Source organism: Hibiscus syriacus, unplaced genomic scaffold, assembly GCF_006381635.1.
Source record: "Hibiscus syriacus cultivar Baekdansim isolate YM2019G1 unplaced genomic scaffold, ASM638163v2 tig00110895_pilon, whole genome shotgun sequence".
NCBI classification, from domain to species: domain Eukaryota; kingdom Viridiplantae; phylum Streptophyta; class Magnoliopsida; order Malvales; family Malvaceae; genus Hibiscus; species Hibiscus syriacus.
In genome coordinates this window covers 6178793-6192765 of record NW_024062903.1, presented here as the reverse complement: position 1 = coordinate 6192765, position 13973 = coordinate 6178793, and the positions used below count along the sequence as shown (strand labels likewise).

General features: G+C 35.4%; 3 protein-coding genes across 3 annotated transcripts; 2 read left to right on the top strand and 1 right to left on the bottom strand.

Moving 5' to 3' along the window:
* The first annotated feature begins 782 nt into the window (after positions 1-782).
* Positions 783-2941, top strand: LOC120146089. The gene is made up of 3 exons (XM_039159745.1): positions 783-836; positions 2096-2755; positions 2853-2941. Exons 2-3 carry the CDS (start codon positions 2278-2280, stop codon positions 2939-2941), a joined length of 567 nt encoding a protein of 188 aa, XP_039015676.1. The 5' UTR covers positions 783-836; positions 2096-2277.
* Positions 2942-4279: 1338 nt separating this feature from the next.
* On the top strand, positions 4280-6173 carry LOC120145811 (amino acid transporter ANT1-like). Its single transcript, XM_039159536.1, has 3 exons — positions 4280-4630; positions 4921-5568; positions 5658-6173. The coding sequence occupies exons 1-3, from the start codon at positions 4409-4411 to the stop codon at positions 6063-6065; spliced, it is 1278 nt and encodes a 425-aa protein (XP_039015467.1). The 5' UTR covers positions 4280-4408; the 3' UTR covers positions 6066-6173.
* A 5084-nt stretch (positions 6174-11257) lies between these two features.
* LOC120146088 (IQ domain-containing protein IQM6-like) lies at positions 11258-13743 on the bottom strand. The gene is made up of 7 exons (XM_039159744.1): positions 13376-13743; positions 13138-13252; positions 13004-13069; positions 12836-12924; positions 12681-12768; positions 12235-12576; positions 11258-12158 (listed from the first exon to the last, which is right to left on the bottom strand). Exons 1-7 carry the CDS (start codon positions 13741-13743, stop codon positions 11442-11444), a joined length of 1785 nt encoding a protein of 594 aa, XP_039015675.1. The 3' UTR covers positions 11258-11441.
* Positions 13744-13973: the final 230 nt, after the last annotated feature.

Below are 13973 nucleotides of genomic sequence, written 5' to 3'. Positions count from 1 at the left end.
GAAGGGAACAAATGAGCCTCCATTTATAACCGTAAATAAGTCGAGTCGAATATTATTGAATTTAATTTAATTTAATTTAATTCAAAAATTTAAAATTTAATTTAATTAAATTTGAAATTTTTGGAAGTTTAAGATTATTAAGTTTGACTTAACACAAAATTAATTATCAAAGCTAGACTTGAATACGAAAAAATTTAAACTTGAAATATTATCAAATTTAACTCGATTGAAGCTTGAACTTGAGTTTAAACCAAAACCTTAACTACATGAAAACTTTTTACTACATTTAAGAACAACTAAATTGAAGCTCGCAAACATTTTTAGTCGGATATCAATGAACACGTTTCGACTCGTTAAGAATTCAGGTCGAATTCATTCCAATTGAATGTTGATTGAATCAAACTCAAATAACTTGTTATATGCCTGATCGCATTTATAATCCTAGCTCCATTAAACACGCCCACGGGTGTTTTTGTATAAAAGCAATTATAGGACACCATGAAAGAAGAGTTTGAGATAATTCAGAGCAAACCATAGTTGTTCACCAAGTGTATGATAAAAAAGATGCATATATTGGTTGAAGACGATGTAGTTTTTTCTTTGAAAATACATGACTAGGTGGTAATCATAATAGAAATACAATAACAATTGAGTGACTAAATAATATATTTTTACTTCCCTACTCCACCCTATGTCCCCATCCTACAAATTGAGCAAAGCTTGCCCTTTCTTTTTCCCAAATAAAAACCAAAGTAAATAAAATTCCATGTTTTTTTATGAACAAAATAAAAATCCCATTCTTGAATCATCAGACTTGTTCTTAAATCAAAGCCCAGGTAAGAAAAAAATAATCCTTGTATTCATGGTAAAAAAAATTCATCTTAGTACCTAAACTATGTGTATGGGTTTATTTTGTAGGTTTTGGGTCCTTATTATGATGTGTATTTGGGAATACCTAATTTATAAGTTCTTAAATACGTTTTTCTTAAGGCATCTTTTGGGAAGAACCCATTTGATTTCTGATGATTTTACTTCAAAATAGCACACTTAAAAGCCCTTGCAGGTTATTTTGTATGTTCTCTGTAAAAAAAATTGTGTTTGAGTTTCTATATGGACGTTGATGCAATCTCTTGTCAGTTATGAGTGCTTGTATTATTACGAAATGTAGCCTTAAGCTCTAACTTTATGTATGTTCCAGATGAAACCTTTGCAGCAACTTATTCATTCAGTTGTTAACTAAGATAATATAAGTAGTGTAGGTTTACATTTTCATTAAAATCACTGTTGCAATACCTTTTTTTTTAATTTCTTTTTATGATGCAAAGAGGACACGCTTTGTTATGTTGAAAGCTAGTTGGCTTTAACAACTTTAATTCCTAAAGACGTGTTTTGCGAAAGAATCGATTTAGATAAATGATGCTGAAGCTGTGGGATTACCAAATTGCTAATTGATGCATTCTTGGGGATGGGTGTTGAATACGGGTATTTTTCACTCGGGATATTTGGAGGACCATACTCCTGTTAGCATGTATGAGTAAGTTTGGAACAGATATAGGTACCTTGTGAAAATGACGAGTTGGATAGCATGGCGATATCTTTAGTTTTGTCAATATAGATGCAAATGAATTGCCTTGTTCATAATAACTTCTTTTATTTCCATGCAAATGAGCCTGAGGTGTTTTCAGAACATTACAGGAAATATAATATCTATTCTATTGTAGGTATCCTACATTCTGATTCTTAGCAATATGTTATTATGAAGAATAATTCGAATTGCTGCTTCTTAGCTTTGAGGAGCTGAATGACTTCTTGAAATCGATCAAGTTACCTACCTGTGTAGTTTCATGAAACTAATTATGTTAATGTGATTTTTTTCGTTACATTGAACCTGAATCTTCTTAAGGTTGGATTGGTTTATTACTTTCAGTAAGCTTTCTTCTGTTTTCTTGTTCTGCTCTTTTTTTTTCCCTGAAGGTTTCCTTGTGATCTTATGAACATTTTAGTTTTTCTTTCATTTTTCCGTTTATGTGATTGATATTTCAGTTGCAATTCCTATACTGAATGCTTTTAACCTATCCTGATATATACCAAATAGGTGTGTACTAATGGTGAAATCAATGCGACGGCAGTTAGGACTGAAGCATTCAAACAAGAACCGCTTAGGCTCTTCAAACCGCAACAGCAAGTTGGACCTGCTTGGAGAAGATGGTTGGGTTGTAGTTAAAAAGCAGAGTCACCATTCTTATACCACCATTACCTTTGACCAAGAAATCAAAAATGGCAAACCAGAGACCTGGTCAATTAGAAGCCACGCCTGAAAATAAAGTGGAGGATCAATCAAGGCTCCCTATTCAAATGTCGCCCAAGTTGCCATATGTGTTTGGATGGGAGAAGTCGACTCCATGTGCTCGTAAAAAAGGTATTGAAATTGCTAGAAGATCTCCTGCTCAGCAAATTTCAACTTCAGCCAAATCTTCCGGTTATCGAGTGGAACCCAAGAATCCAGGTGGAGTGGTTATTTCAAAATCTCATAAAATACATAGAGTGCCTGAAGCCTCAAAAACTATCAGGAGCCTGAAATCAATTCATTGTCCTAATGTTGCCTTTTCTGGGAGCATGTTACTGAACCGAAGGCTGCGAGCGTTAAATCTTGAGAGGAAGCTTCAACAAGCTGGTGGCCTGATCAGGTGGCTAACATCATTAGGATTAGATCAGTTTGTAAGGATTTTCAGGCCAAAAGTATCAACAAATTCCAGTTAGTGAATCTAAATATGCAAAAGCTCAAAGATATGGGTGCAGATGCAGTCGGTCCAAGGAGAAAACTGATCCATGCTATCGATTGCGTCTGTCAGCCGTCTTGCTTGGAGGCCTTATAAGTATTCCTGGTGGACCTAGTTACCTTTCAACTGATGAATTAGAAGGTAGAAATGGAAGCATATAAGATCCAGTTTAAGCATTTGACACAAGTGGTTGAGATCAGAGATTGGTGCTACCTATCATTAAGCCAGGACAAAATCAAAAGGGTTATTCCAGGATGTGTAGAAAAAAGGTAATGATGTTGATTTTCACATGCCTCTTCTACTAGAAATAGTTTAGGAATAAAACTGTTGTTACTCAAATAACCAGCTAACCCTAATTCACCTTAGTTTAACACAAGAACATATATGCCTACATATCACATATTTTATTTTCGTTGCTTCCTAGAAAAGTTGTACCCTGGATTTAGTTGTACCCTGGATTTCGTTGCTAACCCTAAACCCTAGATGTAGTTTGAATACTATAATAATTTTAGTTGTAAAGTTGAAAAATGGGGACAATAGTGACCAAGAACTCCAATTATCTTTGTTTTTGAATCAAATTATAATCTTAGTCCCCATTTTAGGAACTAAGATTATAATTTGATTCAACAAATATAGGGACATGGGGAGAAAAATGTGGAAATAGTCTCCAAAAAACTTATACATAAAATAAAAATATTAAATTCAAAGATACAAAGAAAAATGTAACATTTCCTTAAAAATGACGTTCAACATCAAAAGAATCCAGTAACCTTCATAAAACTGTCTTTTTTGAATGAGACATTTTACGATGTGATAAAATAATGGTGAGCTAACAAAACAATTTGGCATGTTGTTTCGTTATACAATTTTGATTATATTGGCAAATAATATTTTATCAAAGAGATAGTTTGACAATACGTAATCACCGATAAACCAATTAGAAAATAAATGTTGTGAGGGTCTTTGTGCAAACGTCAACATGGTTGTATAGGTATGCGAAAAACATACCAAAATTATCGAGGAGCGTCTTACAAGAGAAAAGAAAAATGTGTTACAAAAACAGAGAAAAATACAAAGATAAAGTTTCTTATTTAAAATTAAAAAAACTCAAGAAATAAAAGGAAAATAAAGTACATAATATGAAAAAGAACAATAAAAATAATAATCACTTATGGTCGAGAACCAATATTAAAATTGATGTCGTTACTAGTTAAATAAAAAAATGACAGCACAAAAATACTAAAAGAAAACTTAGGTTAGAGAAAAAAGACACATTTTGTGGATATCAAATTTGAGTATAATAGAATGAGGATGATTTAATTGGGGAAGTAAAGCCGAGCACGTTACTAGAATTAAGTAGACGGAACTTGGAAACAAAATAAAGCGTAAAATATGGTAAGATTCCACCACCCATTAGATGTGCCCCACTGTCTTGTCCTTTGTTGAAAGTCCTTGAAGGATAAAGTCTAGATCTTTCACTTCTCAATATGCAAACTTGTTTACGGCTTCACAACAGGCATTAAACACTCTCAGGCCAGAGAGGCCCCCCTGATATGCGACGGATCTCCTTCAAACTTGAAGCCTGTTAACCATCCATCTTTTTCCACAATCTGGGAGAAAAGAAAAGAATGGAGAAAAATTCTGATACAATCCCTTTGATCAATCAATCATCATCTACAACAACAGAAGGGACTGCATCCAAATTTCAGACTATAGGCAACATCATAGTTTCAATTGTTGGAACCGGCGTTTTAGGCCTCCCTTTTGCTTTTCGGATTGCAGGTTGGCTCGCCGGATCCCTCGGTGTTATTGTCGCTGGCTTGGCTACTTTCTACTGCATGCTTCTCCTTGTTAGTATCGATTCTTTCCCTCCTTCAATATTGCTTTGTTTGTTTCTTGGTAGAACTTGTGTTTATATCCTGCAAAAACTACAACTTCATTGTATTTTATCAACCTTTTCTACCTCTAAGTTTGGTGCTAAAAGGGAATTTTCCTATACAAAATTGAAACTTGTCTACAACCCTAAATATAAGATTTTTAGAGATATCAAGGTCTAATTATAGATGCAATAACCAATTTATGTTCTGTTCTTCCTTTTTCTTATTGAGAAGTTGCTTAAGTTTTGAACTTTGGCCAACAGGTTCAGTGCAGGGATAAATTAGCATCAGAAAAGGAACTACAAGGGTCAATAACATATGGTGACTTAGGTTACAAATGCATCGGAAAACCGGGACGATACCTGACTGAATTTCTCATCTTTATCTCCCAATGTGGAGGATCCGTAGCATATTTGGCGTTTATTGGGCAAAATCTTGCATCTATTTTCAAAGGCCAAATGTTCAGTGTTGCATCTTACATATTCTTGTTGGTCCCCATTGAAATTGCATTATCATGGATAGGATCCCTCTCAGCCTTTGCTCCCTTCAGCATTTTCGCAGATATATGCAATGTGTTGGCAATGGGGTTTGTTGTTAAAGAAGATATAGAGCGTGCAAGCAGGGGAGATTTTTCGTTTCGAGACCGGAAAGCCGTGACTGATAACTTGGGAGGGTTGCCATTCGCAGGCGGGATGGCGGTGTTCTGTTTCGAAGGGTTTGGAATGACACTGGCTTTGGAGGCATCAATGAAAGAAAGGAAGACATTTCCCAAGGTGTTAGCCATGGCATTTACATGGATCACACTTGTGTATGTTTTGTTTGGATTTTTTGGTTACATGGCTTATGGTGATGAAACAAAAGATATCATAACATTGAATCTTCCCAAGAATTGGACAGCCATTGCAGTGCAGGTAATTTTATACATCATTAATCTCTTTAATCCTACATCTGCTACTGCAATTTCATAATCTAAACAGTCCTTTGTGCTTCATGACAACAGATTGGGTTGTGCCTGGGGCTCGTATTTACGTTCCCGATCATGGTTCACCCTGTTAATGAAATCTTGGAGGGGAAGTTGAAGAAAAATATATGGTTTCAAAAGCACAACAACAATGACGCTGAAAGTTCAGTCACAGGATTAGGAAAGCTGGGAATATACCTCAGTAGAGCCGCTCTGGTAGTCAGTTTGGCAGCCTTGGCATCGTACGTCCCAGGATTTGGTGTATTTGCGTCGCTTGTCGGGAGTACAGTATGTGCATTGATATCGTTTGTTTTGCCGGCCTCATTTCACCTGACTTTGATGGGATCATCTATGAGTTTGTGTCAAAAAGCCTTGGATTGTTTCATCTTGTTGTGCGGAATACTTTTTGCAGCATATGGTACATATAACACCATAGCTGGAGTATGAAAAAAAAAAACAAGAGAAAATTGGTTTTGGTTTCGAAAAATTTAGTTCTTCGATTCGATTAATGAAAAGCAACAGCAGACTTGTGAAGTTGCCCAAAATTATTGGATTTTCTTGTCGTGCGGATTGGTCTTTGAAATTCTTAAAAGCACCCAGGAAAAAGAAAAAAAGAATAGTATTGGTTTCAGTAAATTTTACATAAAATCGGTTCGGACAGGAATCCTGAACGTGTAAATCATGCGGGTTTAAATTGAGTGACCAAAATAAAAATGACTCAAAACTTTTTTGCCCATCCATATGGTTAATTTTTATTTTAATGTTTGGTCAAAATATGCTTCTAATCCCTCTACTTTTATATGGATAGTCAACAAAGTATAGAATTTTGGCTAATTCCTCTACATAAATTGCAAACTCGAGTATGAAAATTCTGAAATAGAATATTAAAATGTGGATTAAATATTTGGTATTTGGTTTTAAATTTTGGACTCATAAAGTATAGAATTGGGATAAAAGATAATTTCATATTTTTATCTCATGATTTATGAACCTCGTAATATCGAAATAGATTTGTCTTCCTTGAGTGATATAGTTCGGGCCGGGTATTGGTCCCCCGTCCCCGTCCCCGTTTAAAAAACCGGTACCCGTCCCCGTTTAAAAAACCGCGGGGATTTAAACGGAGATCCCCGTCGGGTAATCGGGAAAAACCGCGAGGAAACGGGTATCCCCGTTTAGCATAAACGGTTATTTAAACGGGTATTGGGACGGGTATTGGGTCGGGTATTGGGTCGGTATTAGGCCGGGAATCGGGCCGGGTATATATATATTTAAATTAAATATATATTTTTTATTTAAATTAAATTTATTAATATTATATATATATATATATATATATATATAATTATTTTTAATATTTATCGGGTCGGGTATCGGGGCGGGTAATCGGGTAATCGGGGCGGGGATTACCAAACCCGTCCCCGTCCCTGTCCCCGTTTAAAATAAATGGGTTTTTCCCGTCCCCGTCCCTGTTTATCATCCCCGAACCCGACCCGTTTAATTCGGTTTTCGGTTTTTCCCGTCGGGTTCGGGTTTTTTTGCCATCCCTAGATATACCTTTTATGAACATTGTCATTATGTGTGTTTTGATTTTTTTTAATTAAACTAAGGTGATTACAAAGTAGTATATATTCAAATACTCTCAACCATTTGACAATAAACGTTCAATCACCCTTGAAGTTGCTGATGCTCAAACCAATAACCTCTAGGAATATTAACTATTCCTTTAGCCACTGAAATAAGTTGGTTCGTACAAATATTTTGATTGTTTAGAATGTGTGATTATTGAAATAACGTATTTAATATTTATATGGTTTTCGTTACATAATTCATAGAATTATGTATATTTAAACTGTTATGTGATAATACCACTAAAATCAATCAATAAATCCACACTTTTATTCTAAATTAAGTGTGCACAATGTATACAATGCATCTATTAAACATACTTGAATATTATGTACTTATGACTCATTTGTATGCTTGTCATTCTTTGACTTTTTTCTAGTTAATTTTTTTTTTCATTTAGTTTGATTTATGATTAATTTGATTAATTTATGTAACATCCATTTTCTCTATTTTATTTTATTTAAAGGTACACTAAATTTTATAATTCTTCAACTTTATTTTCCTTTTCAGATTGACACATATTCTATGTTCAGATTTAACATCATCTGGAGAGTCTCGATTTCAACTCTATTTTTAATTTTTAAATATTACTCTTTATTTTTTTTTTCTATTTGTGGTTTTAGAACTGTTTCATACTTAAATTTATGTTATATTTTTATTCCTATGGACTAGTCTAAGTTTTAAATCCATTTTTCGGTGACACTGTGGGTTAGATTATAATATCTAAGTCGAGTCAGAGATGTTACATTACTTATGTAAATTTATTTTTTTAAATATTGTTTAATGTACTAATTATATTAATAATATATTAAATATAATATTTTTAATAAAATTTTAATAGTCAAACAAAAGTAATTCTATGAAATTTTATGCAAATATTTTCAAGCGATTATTTTTCTTGAATAGTCTGATTGTAATATATGTTTAGAATTTTCTTAAGAAGAGATAACACACATTACAGACGCAGTTGCTCGAACTTAAAATCTCTAAGGAGAATAACATTTCCTTTTTATCATGAGACCACTTGATGAATTCTTTTCAAGTGATTATTGAAAGTTTAACTTATAAAAAAGAAAATATATCATAAGGGTAATGTTGTAAAAAATACTTCCATATAATCTTATATACCCGAACTAAATCGTAATTTTATTTTCTAATAAATAAATTAAATAAATAAGATAATTTACATTAAGTGATATAAAGTAATACTACATTATAAAAATTTTATTCTTAAAGTTAATCTTACGAACATAAAACACCTTAGATTACAAGGTTTGTCTCTATGATTTAAAATAAAAACATAATGCAAACAAATACCCCTAACATTTGACAGTATATGCAAATTTACCCATATTATATTTTTGGGAACATTTGACCCCACAACGTTTTATTTTGACTCAAAAGTCACCATGTTGGATGGAAACCGTTAGTCAATTTACGATTAACGCCTCCAGCTGACTAAGTAAACACATGTGGACACAAATGATGGCATGTCCACGTCACTAAAGTGTACTGACGTGGAATTGACACGTCAAATTTTATTTTTTATTAAAAAATTAATATTTTTATGAGAATTTTTATGTCATTCTTCTATTAGTGTGAATTTAGAGGAATGAAGAAAAACCCGTTTTACGTGAAAGAGGAGTCGAACCAGGGGTACAAGTGTAAAATAGTATGCCTCTTACCACCAAGCCAAACAGACTACTCAATTTTATAATGAAACAAATCCTTATTTAACCCATAATTTCTTTTCAATTTAATCCAAAATAATTGGATTGTTCCGAATGCACCCGCCCTACTAATAATCTTCTCCAAGAAAAACAGAACAAAATGAGAAGAAGAAGCCCTAGTCATCTCCCCTTCGGATCTGTCCCTCTACTAAACCCTTCAAATCTAAGCCGTCCATTTGAACACTTTACTTTCAGGGCAACCTTCTCCTGCGCCCACCTTTCTCTCTCCCTCGAGAACCAAACAGATTGGCTCATCTCCCAGGTATTTGCATTTATAATCAGTAGTTTCCTTGATCTTCTTTAAGTTTCTGAGGAATTCGGCATCAGTGATTTGGTTTCTATTGTAGAGTAAACATGAACTTGAAGCATTTAGTTTTTAGGAAAACAATCAATGCAAAGCGTGTTTCTGTTAAGTCCAAGGATTTATCAATCATTTCAGCCGCAATATCTCCTTCCCTCCATCCAGGAAGTAGTGGTTAAAGCTATGCTTATCTTCAAAACCCTAAAAACCCTAAACACATTTTCCGTTTTCTTATATATATTCACTCAACCCGAGAAACTAGGCTAAGTTATGCTAGTGTTGAAGTAAAACTTGTGTCTAGTGATTCTGAGGATGAAGATGATGGAACTGTGAACGAGTTTTTATCTCTATTCATTTGGATAATGAGAGGAATTTAAGTGAAGTATACACGGATTGTAATAAGGAGACAATAGATGGGATACTTTTAGTTATTGTGGAGAAGGGTGGTGGTGGTATTCAGCAGATGGTTGGTTCGACTGTGGCGACCCTCGCAGGAATTTATTGAAGATTTATGGAGGACTGTACGGGAAGTGAGTAATATGGTGTTGGAGGATATGGAGAAGGCGAGGAAGAAGGAGAAAATGAAGCTGTTTTTGCAATCGGAAGAAGTGAAAGAAATGTGTAGATTTGCGGGTGAAGTTGGGATTAAAATGAAAAGAAATTATGGGTTATATAAGGTTTTGTTTTGTTATAAAACTGAGTAGTCCGCATGGTCTGGTAGCAAGAGGCATACCGATTCATGCCATTGCTCAGGTTCAAGTACCTTTCCATGCAAAATGGGTTTTTCTTTTCTTCCTTTAAATTCGCACTAATAAGAGAGTGACACGTTTCGCTCTCTCATTGGAAAACAAAATTCTCATAAAAATATTAAATTTTTAACAAAAAATAAAATATGACGTGTCAATTCCATGTAAGTATACTTCCACGTCATCATTTGTGTCCACATATGCTTGCTTAGACAGTTGGAGATGTTGATCGTTAGTGACTAACGGTTTCCATTTAACGAGGGTGACTTTTGAATCAAAATAAAACATTGTGTGGTCAAATGTTCCAAAAAAACAATAGGGGTAAATTTACATATACTGTCAAACGTTAGGGACATGGTATCTAATAGCGTTTCAAAAACGTGATAGCGACCGTGATATTGTGGTCACACTACTGTTCGAAACCGGTTTTCATAGTTTTTGCGGTGGGTCACGGATTCACACCAATCTCGGTCGATTGCGCCCGCGATTTAATGGAAAACAAACGATTGCGCCGATAATGAGACGCAATAACCGTTATCCAACGTGATTCCAAAACAAAAAACATTGGTGGCACAGTTTTTTTTCCAAACAATGATGGGGGGAAGGAGGAAGGGGGAAGGAGGAAGGCCAAAACCATTTTTGTTTCACACAATGATGGTGGGGGGAGGAGGAGCCAGAACCAGAAAGGTGAGGAAGATGAGGCAGAAAAGTCGGGGAAGGGGAGGGGTGATTTATTTATTTAATAATTTTTAAAATATAATTTTAAAGGATATATTAATTTGAGATCCCTCTCACTTTTAGAATTTATAATTTAATCCCTAGTTTAAAATGTAAACTTTAATTTTTATTTAATTTAGTATTAATTTCAGTAATATAAATTTATGCAATTTAAATTTTACAATTTTATTTTAATTATATTTAATTTAGTTATTTTAGGGTAAGTTGTGCGACATTTAAAAAAATTCACGACTACGATACCCGCAATGACATCCGTTATGTCCGCAACCGTGATAAACACGAAGCGACCGAAAATGTGACCACGAACGCTATTTTAAAACCCTGGTTAGGGGTATTTGTTTGCATTACGCATAAAATAAAACTAAAGCACATCCCAAGACTCATGAATGTGAAGACACAAGTTGGAGACTTAATTATAAGGAGAAAATGAAGATATCGGAAAAGAAATGCAATCTTCATTTCCTTGTAGAATCGAATCTCTTTCATGATTTACAAATCTCATCTCATCTAAGTAGGATTTACAAATCTGTTGATTACAACTGAGAAAGGAACTTGATGTTATCTAAACTGACAAATCTAATAGCCCTTCCAATTTATCTTTTCCATTTTTCACCATTTGAAAAAGAAAAAGAACGTATAAAGAGTCTCAAAAACAGCAGAAAAAGTAGAACCATAACCAAAATCACAGTTCTGTTTCAAAGCAGCCTATGCTTTTGCTTTTTTCCCTTGCTTTGGGGTCGGGTGCAAGTGAACTCATTCTAAATGAACTTGTTTGGTTACGTAACAATGTCGCTGGAGTCGAACTTCTTGGCCTTGGGAAATAGTGTGCTTTCTCTAAGACCCGGTACTGAAGCTCGGAAGGATAATCCCTCATGCAGCTAATGCGCGGCCCCGCACCAGACGACCACTTGGATGATAACTGATCAGCTAGTTGATACGACTTTGGTTCTTTATGAGAGTCTATCCTTCTCATTATTTTTTCCTTTGGAATAGGCTTCTCATCTTCCTCCTGTTCATCATCTTCACCGAGCAAATTGGTCTTAGTGCAGAGAAATTCCTCTTCGGATAAACATTCATCCGATGATTCGTAGCCACAATCCGTTGCTTCACGTCCGCCTTGCGCCGCGGATGTTTCGGTCTTGGAGACGTTGACCACATCATCTCTTGCTGGTATTTCGAGTCCTCTTATTTTCGAGAGTAATCCTCGAGACCATCTTGACATGGATTTAATGGCATTTTGGGTAGCATCGCAATCTTGCTCTTTCGAATCAGTGTTGGCTTCAGTTGAGTTTTCATTATTCGTTGTCTCAATGTGCTTCGAGCCTTCATTTTCTGGTTCGTTGCCATGAACGATATTACTCTTTATGCTAAAGGCTTCGTCATCTTCACAGGGGCTTTGCTGTTAAAACAGTCACAAGAATTGCATTAATGCTTGTCAAAAAGACATGAAAAAGTAAGAAAAATACGTTCTTTACCTTCACATTTGTGAGGTCAACATGGTGCTCTTGAAGAAATGAGATGAACTCTTGGAAATTCTCTTCTGTTGGGAGATAGTGTCCACTGTGAGGCCAGATCGCCTTCAAAACACCGTTTTCAATGACTAATCTTCCGGCGGACAACGTCGCTCCACCGGCTAGAAAACTCGAATGCTGAAACGTGCCTTTCTTCTTCATTCCTACATACAAAGTCTTAAACGCACTAAGAACAAAAATCCACTTAGTATCTGTCGGTCCTCCTGTGGTATCCAGAACTTGCTCGCTCTGCTTGTAAACGAACTTCCCGTTCCTTATTACTACTTCGAAAGAATCCCTTTCCGCCTACAAATCCACAACAACAACAATTTCAAGCCTTCAACTTGAAGATCGTTTCAAAGGGGAAAACAAATAATCGAGAACGAAAACTCAAGGCGGATTAAACTCACAGGACCAAGATATTTGATGCATTGCTGTTGAAGCTTCGATCGAGGGCACTTTTCAAGAATGACTTCTCTCCCGTCTCCGATATCAAGCCTGTATGTAGGAAACAAAAGGATTGGTTTCTGACGTTGTTGAAGAGAAAATACCATTGAAATCTTACCAATAGAAAAAAGGCTGTTGACTTTCACAGTGAAGCCATGTGGCATAGTAAAATTGGAGATTATGACCATAACGATGCCTAGGATCAATCTGTAAGCAACAAGAAGACATGATTATTGAAAACTAGTAGTTTGGCTTGATGTTTCTTCATTCTTAGGATGGTAATTACCGCCTCAAGCCAATGCTGCAGAGCAAGCTTTCGAGCTTTTTCATCTTTAGACAATCCTTTTCCCACCTGCAAAAGAAGACAACATTCAGCACCATCATCCATAATTACATCAAATTCTTCACAACTCATCTTACTTTGGCTGCTCTTGTTCTTGCTCTAGACCATCGTGAAATGGCGGTCTCCTGTTTTTCGATTTCGAAGAAGGATATAGAGCTTCTCTTAAGTTCAGCAAAATCTAACAACTTCCACCTACAAATGGATTATCAAAAATTAGAATATGCAGTTTGGACACATGAAAACTTTTTGATTCATTTTTGCTTTCCTGGTTGCCAATATCTCCTTGAAGGAGTAGGCAAAAGGATTGAAACAGACCATCTCTGCTCAGCAACAACTGCACAATCTGCTAGTTGCCTCCTGGTCCGGAAGCTCTTGTAAACCTTCTGCAACTTCAATGCAGCCTGGTATTGCCGTCCTCCGTGCTCGGCGAAGTTCGAAACTGGCTTTTCGTGGATGTTATCGTTCCTCAGTTTCATACATCTTTCTGTTTCAACAAAGCTTGAAGATTCTTCAAGACCTTTTGGTTCAACTCCTTGATCTGAAGCGACCCTTTTGAAACTGAGAGACTGCAACATTGTCTTAACGCTCACATCTTTGAAACTTAATGATTTTCCAAGCATGGATTGAACCTGGTCTTCCAGGCTTCTGAGACTACCAATAGGACTTGAAAATTTGGATCCCATGACGTCTCCTCAGATAAAGATGTCAACTAGAAGATTTATGAGGTCTCAATACCTAACAATCAATACAATCTGGTTTCAATATTCCAATGGTAATGCCATTTTAAGTGAAAGAAGAAAGAGAATGTACATCACCTTAGCATTTTAACACCAGAAGAAAGAAAACATTGATCAATCAACAACAAAAAGCGAAATGAAATAAAACAAAGAGTGGGGCTAAAAACGTGAGAAAC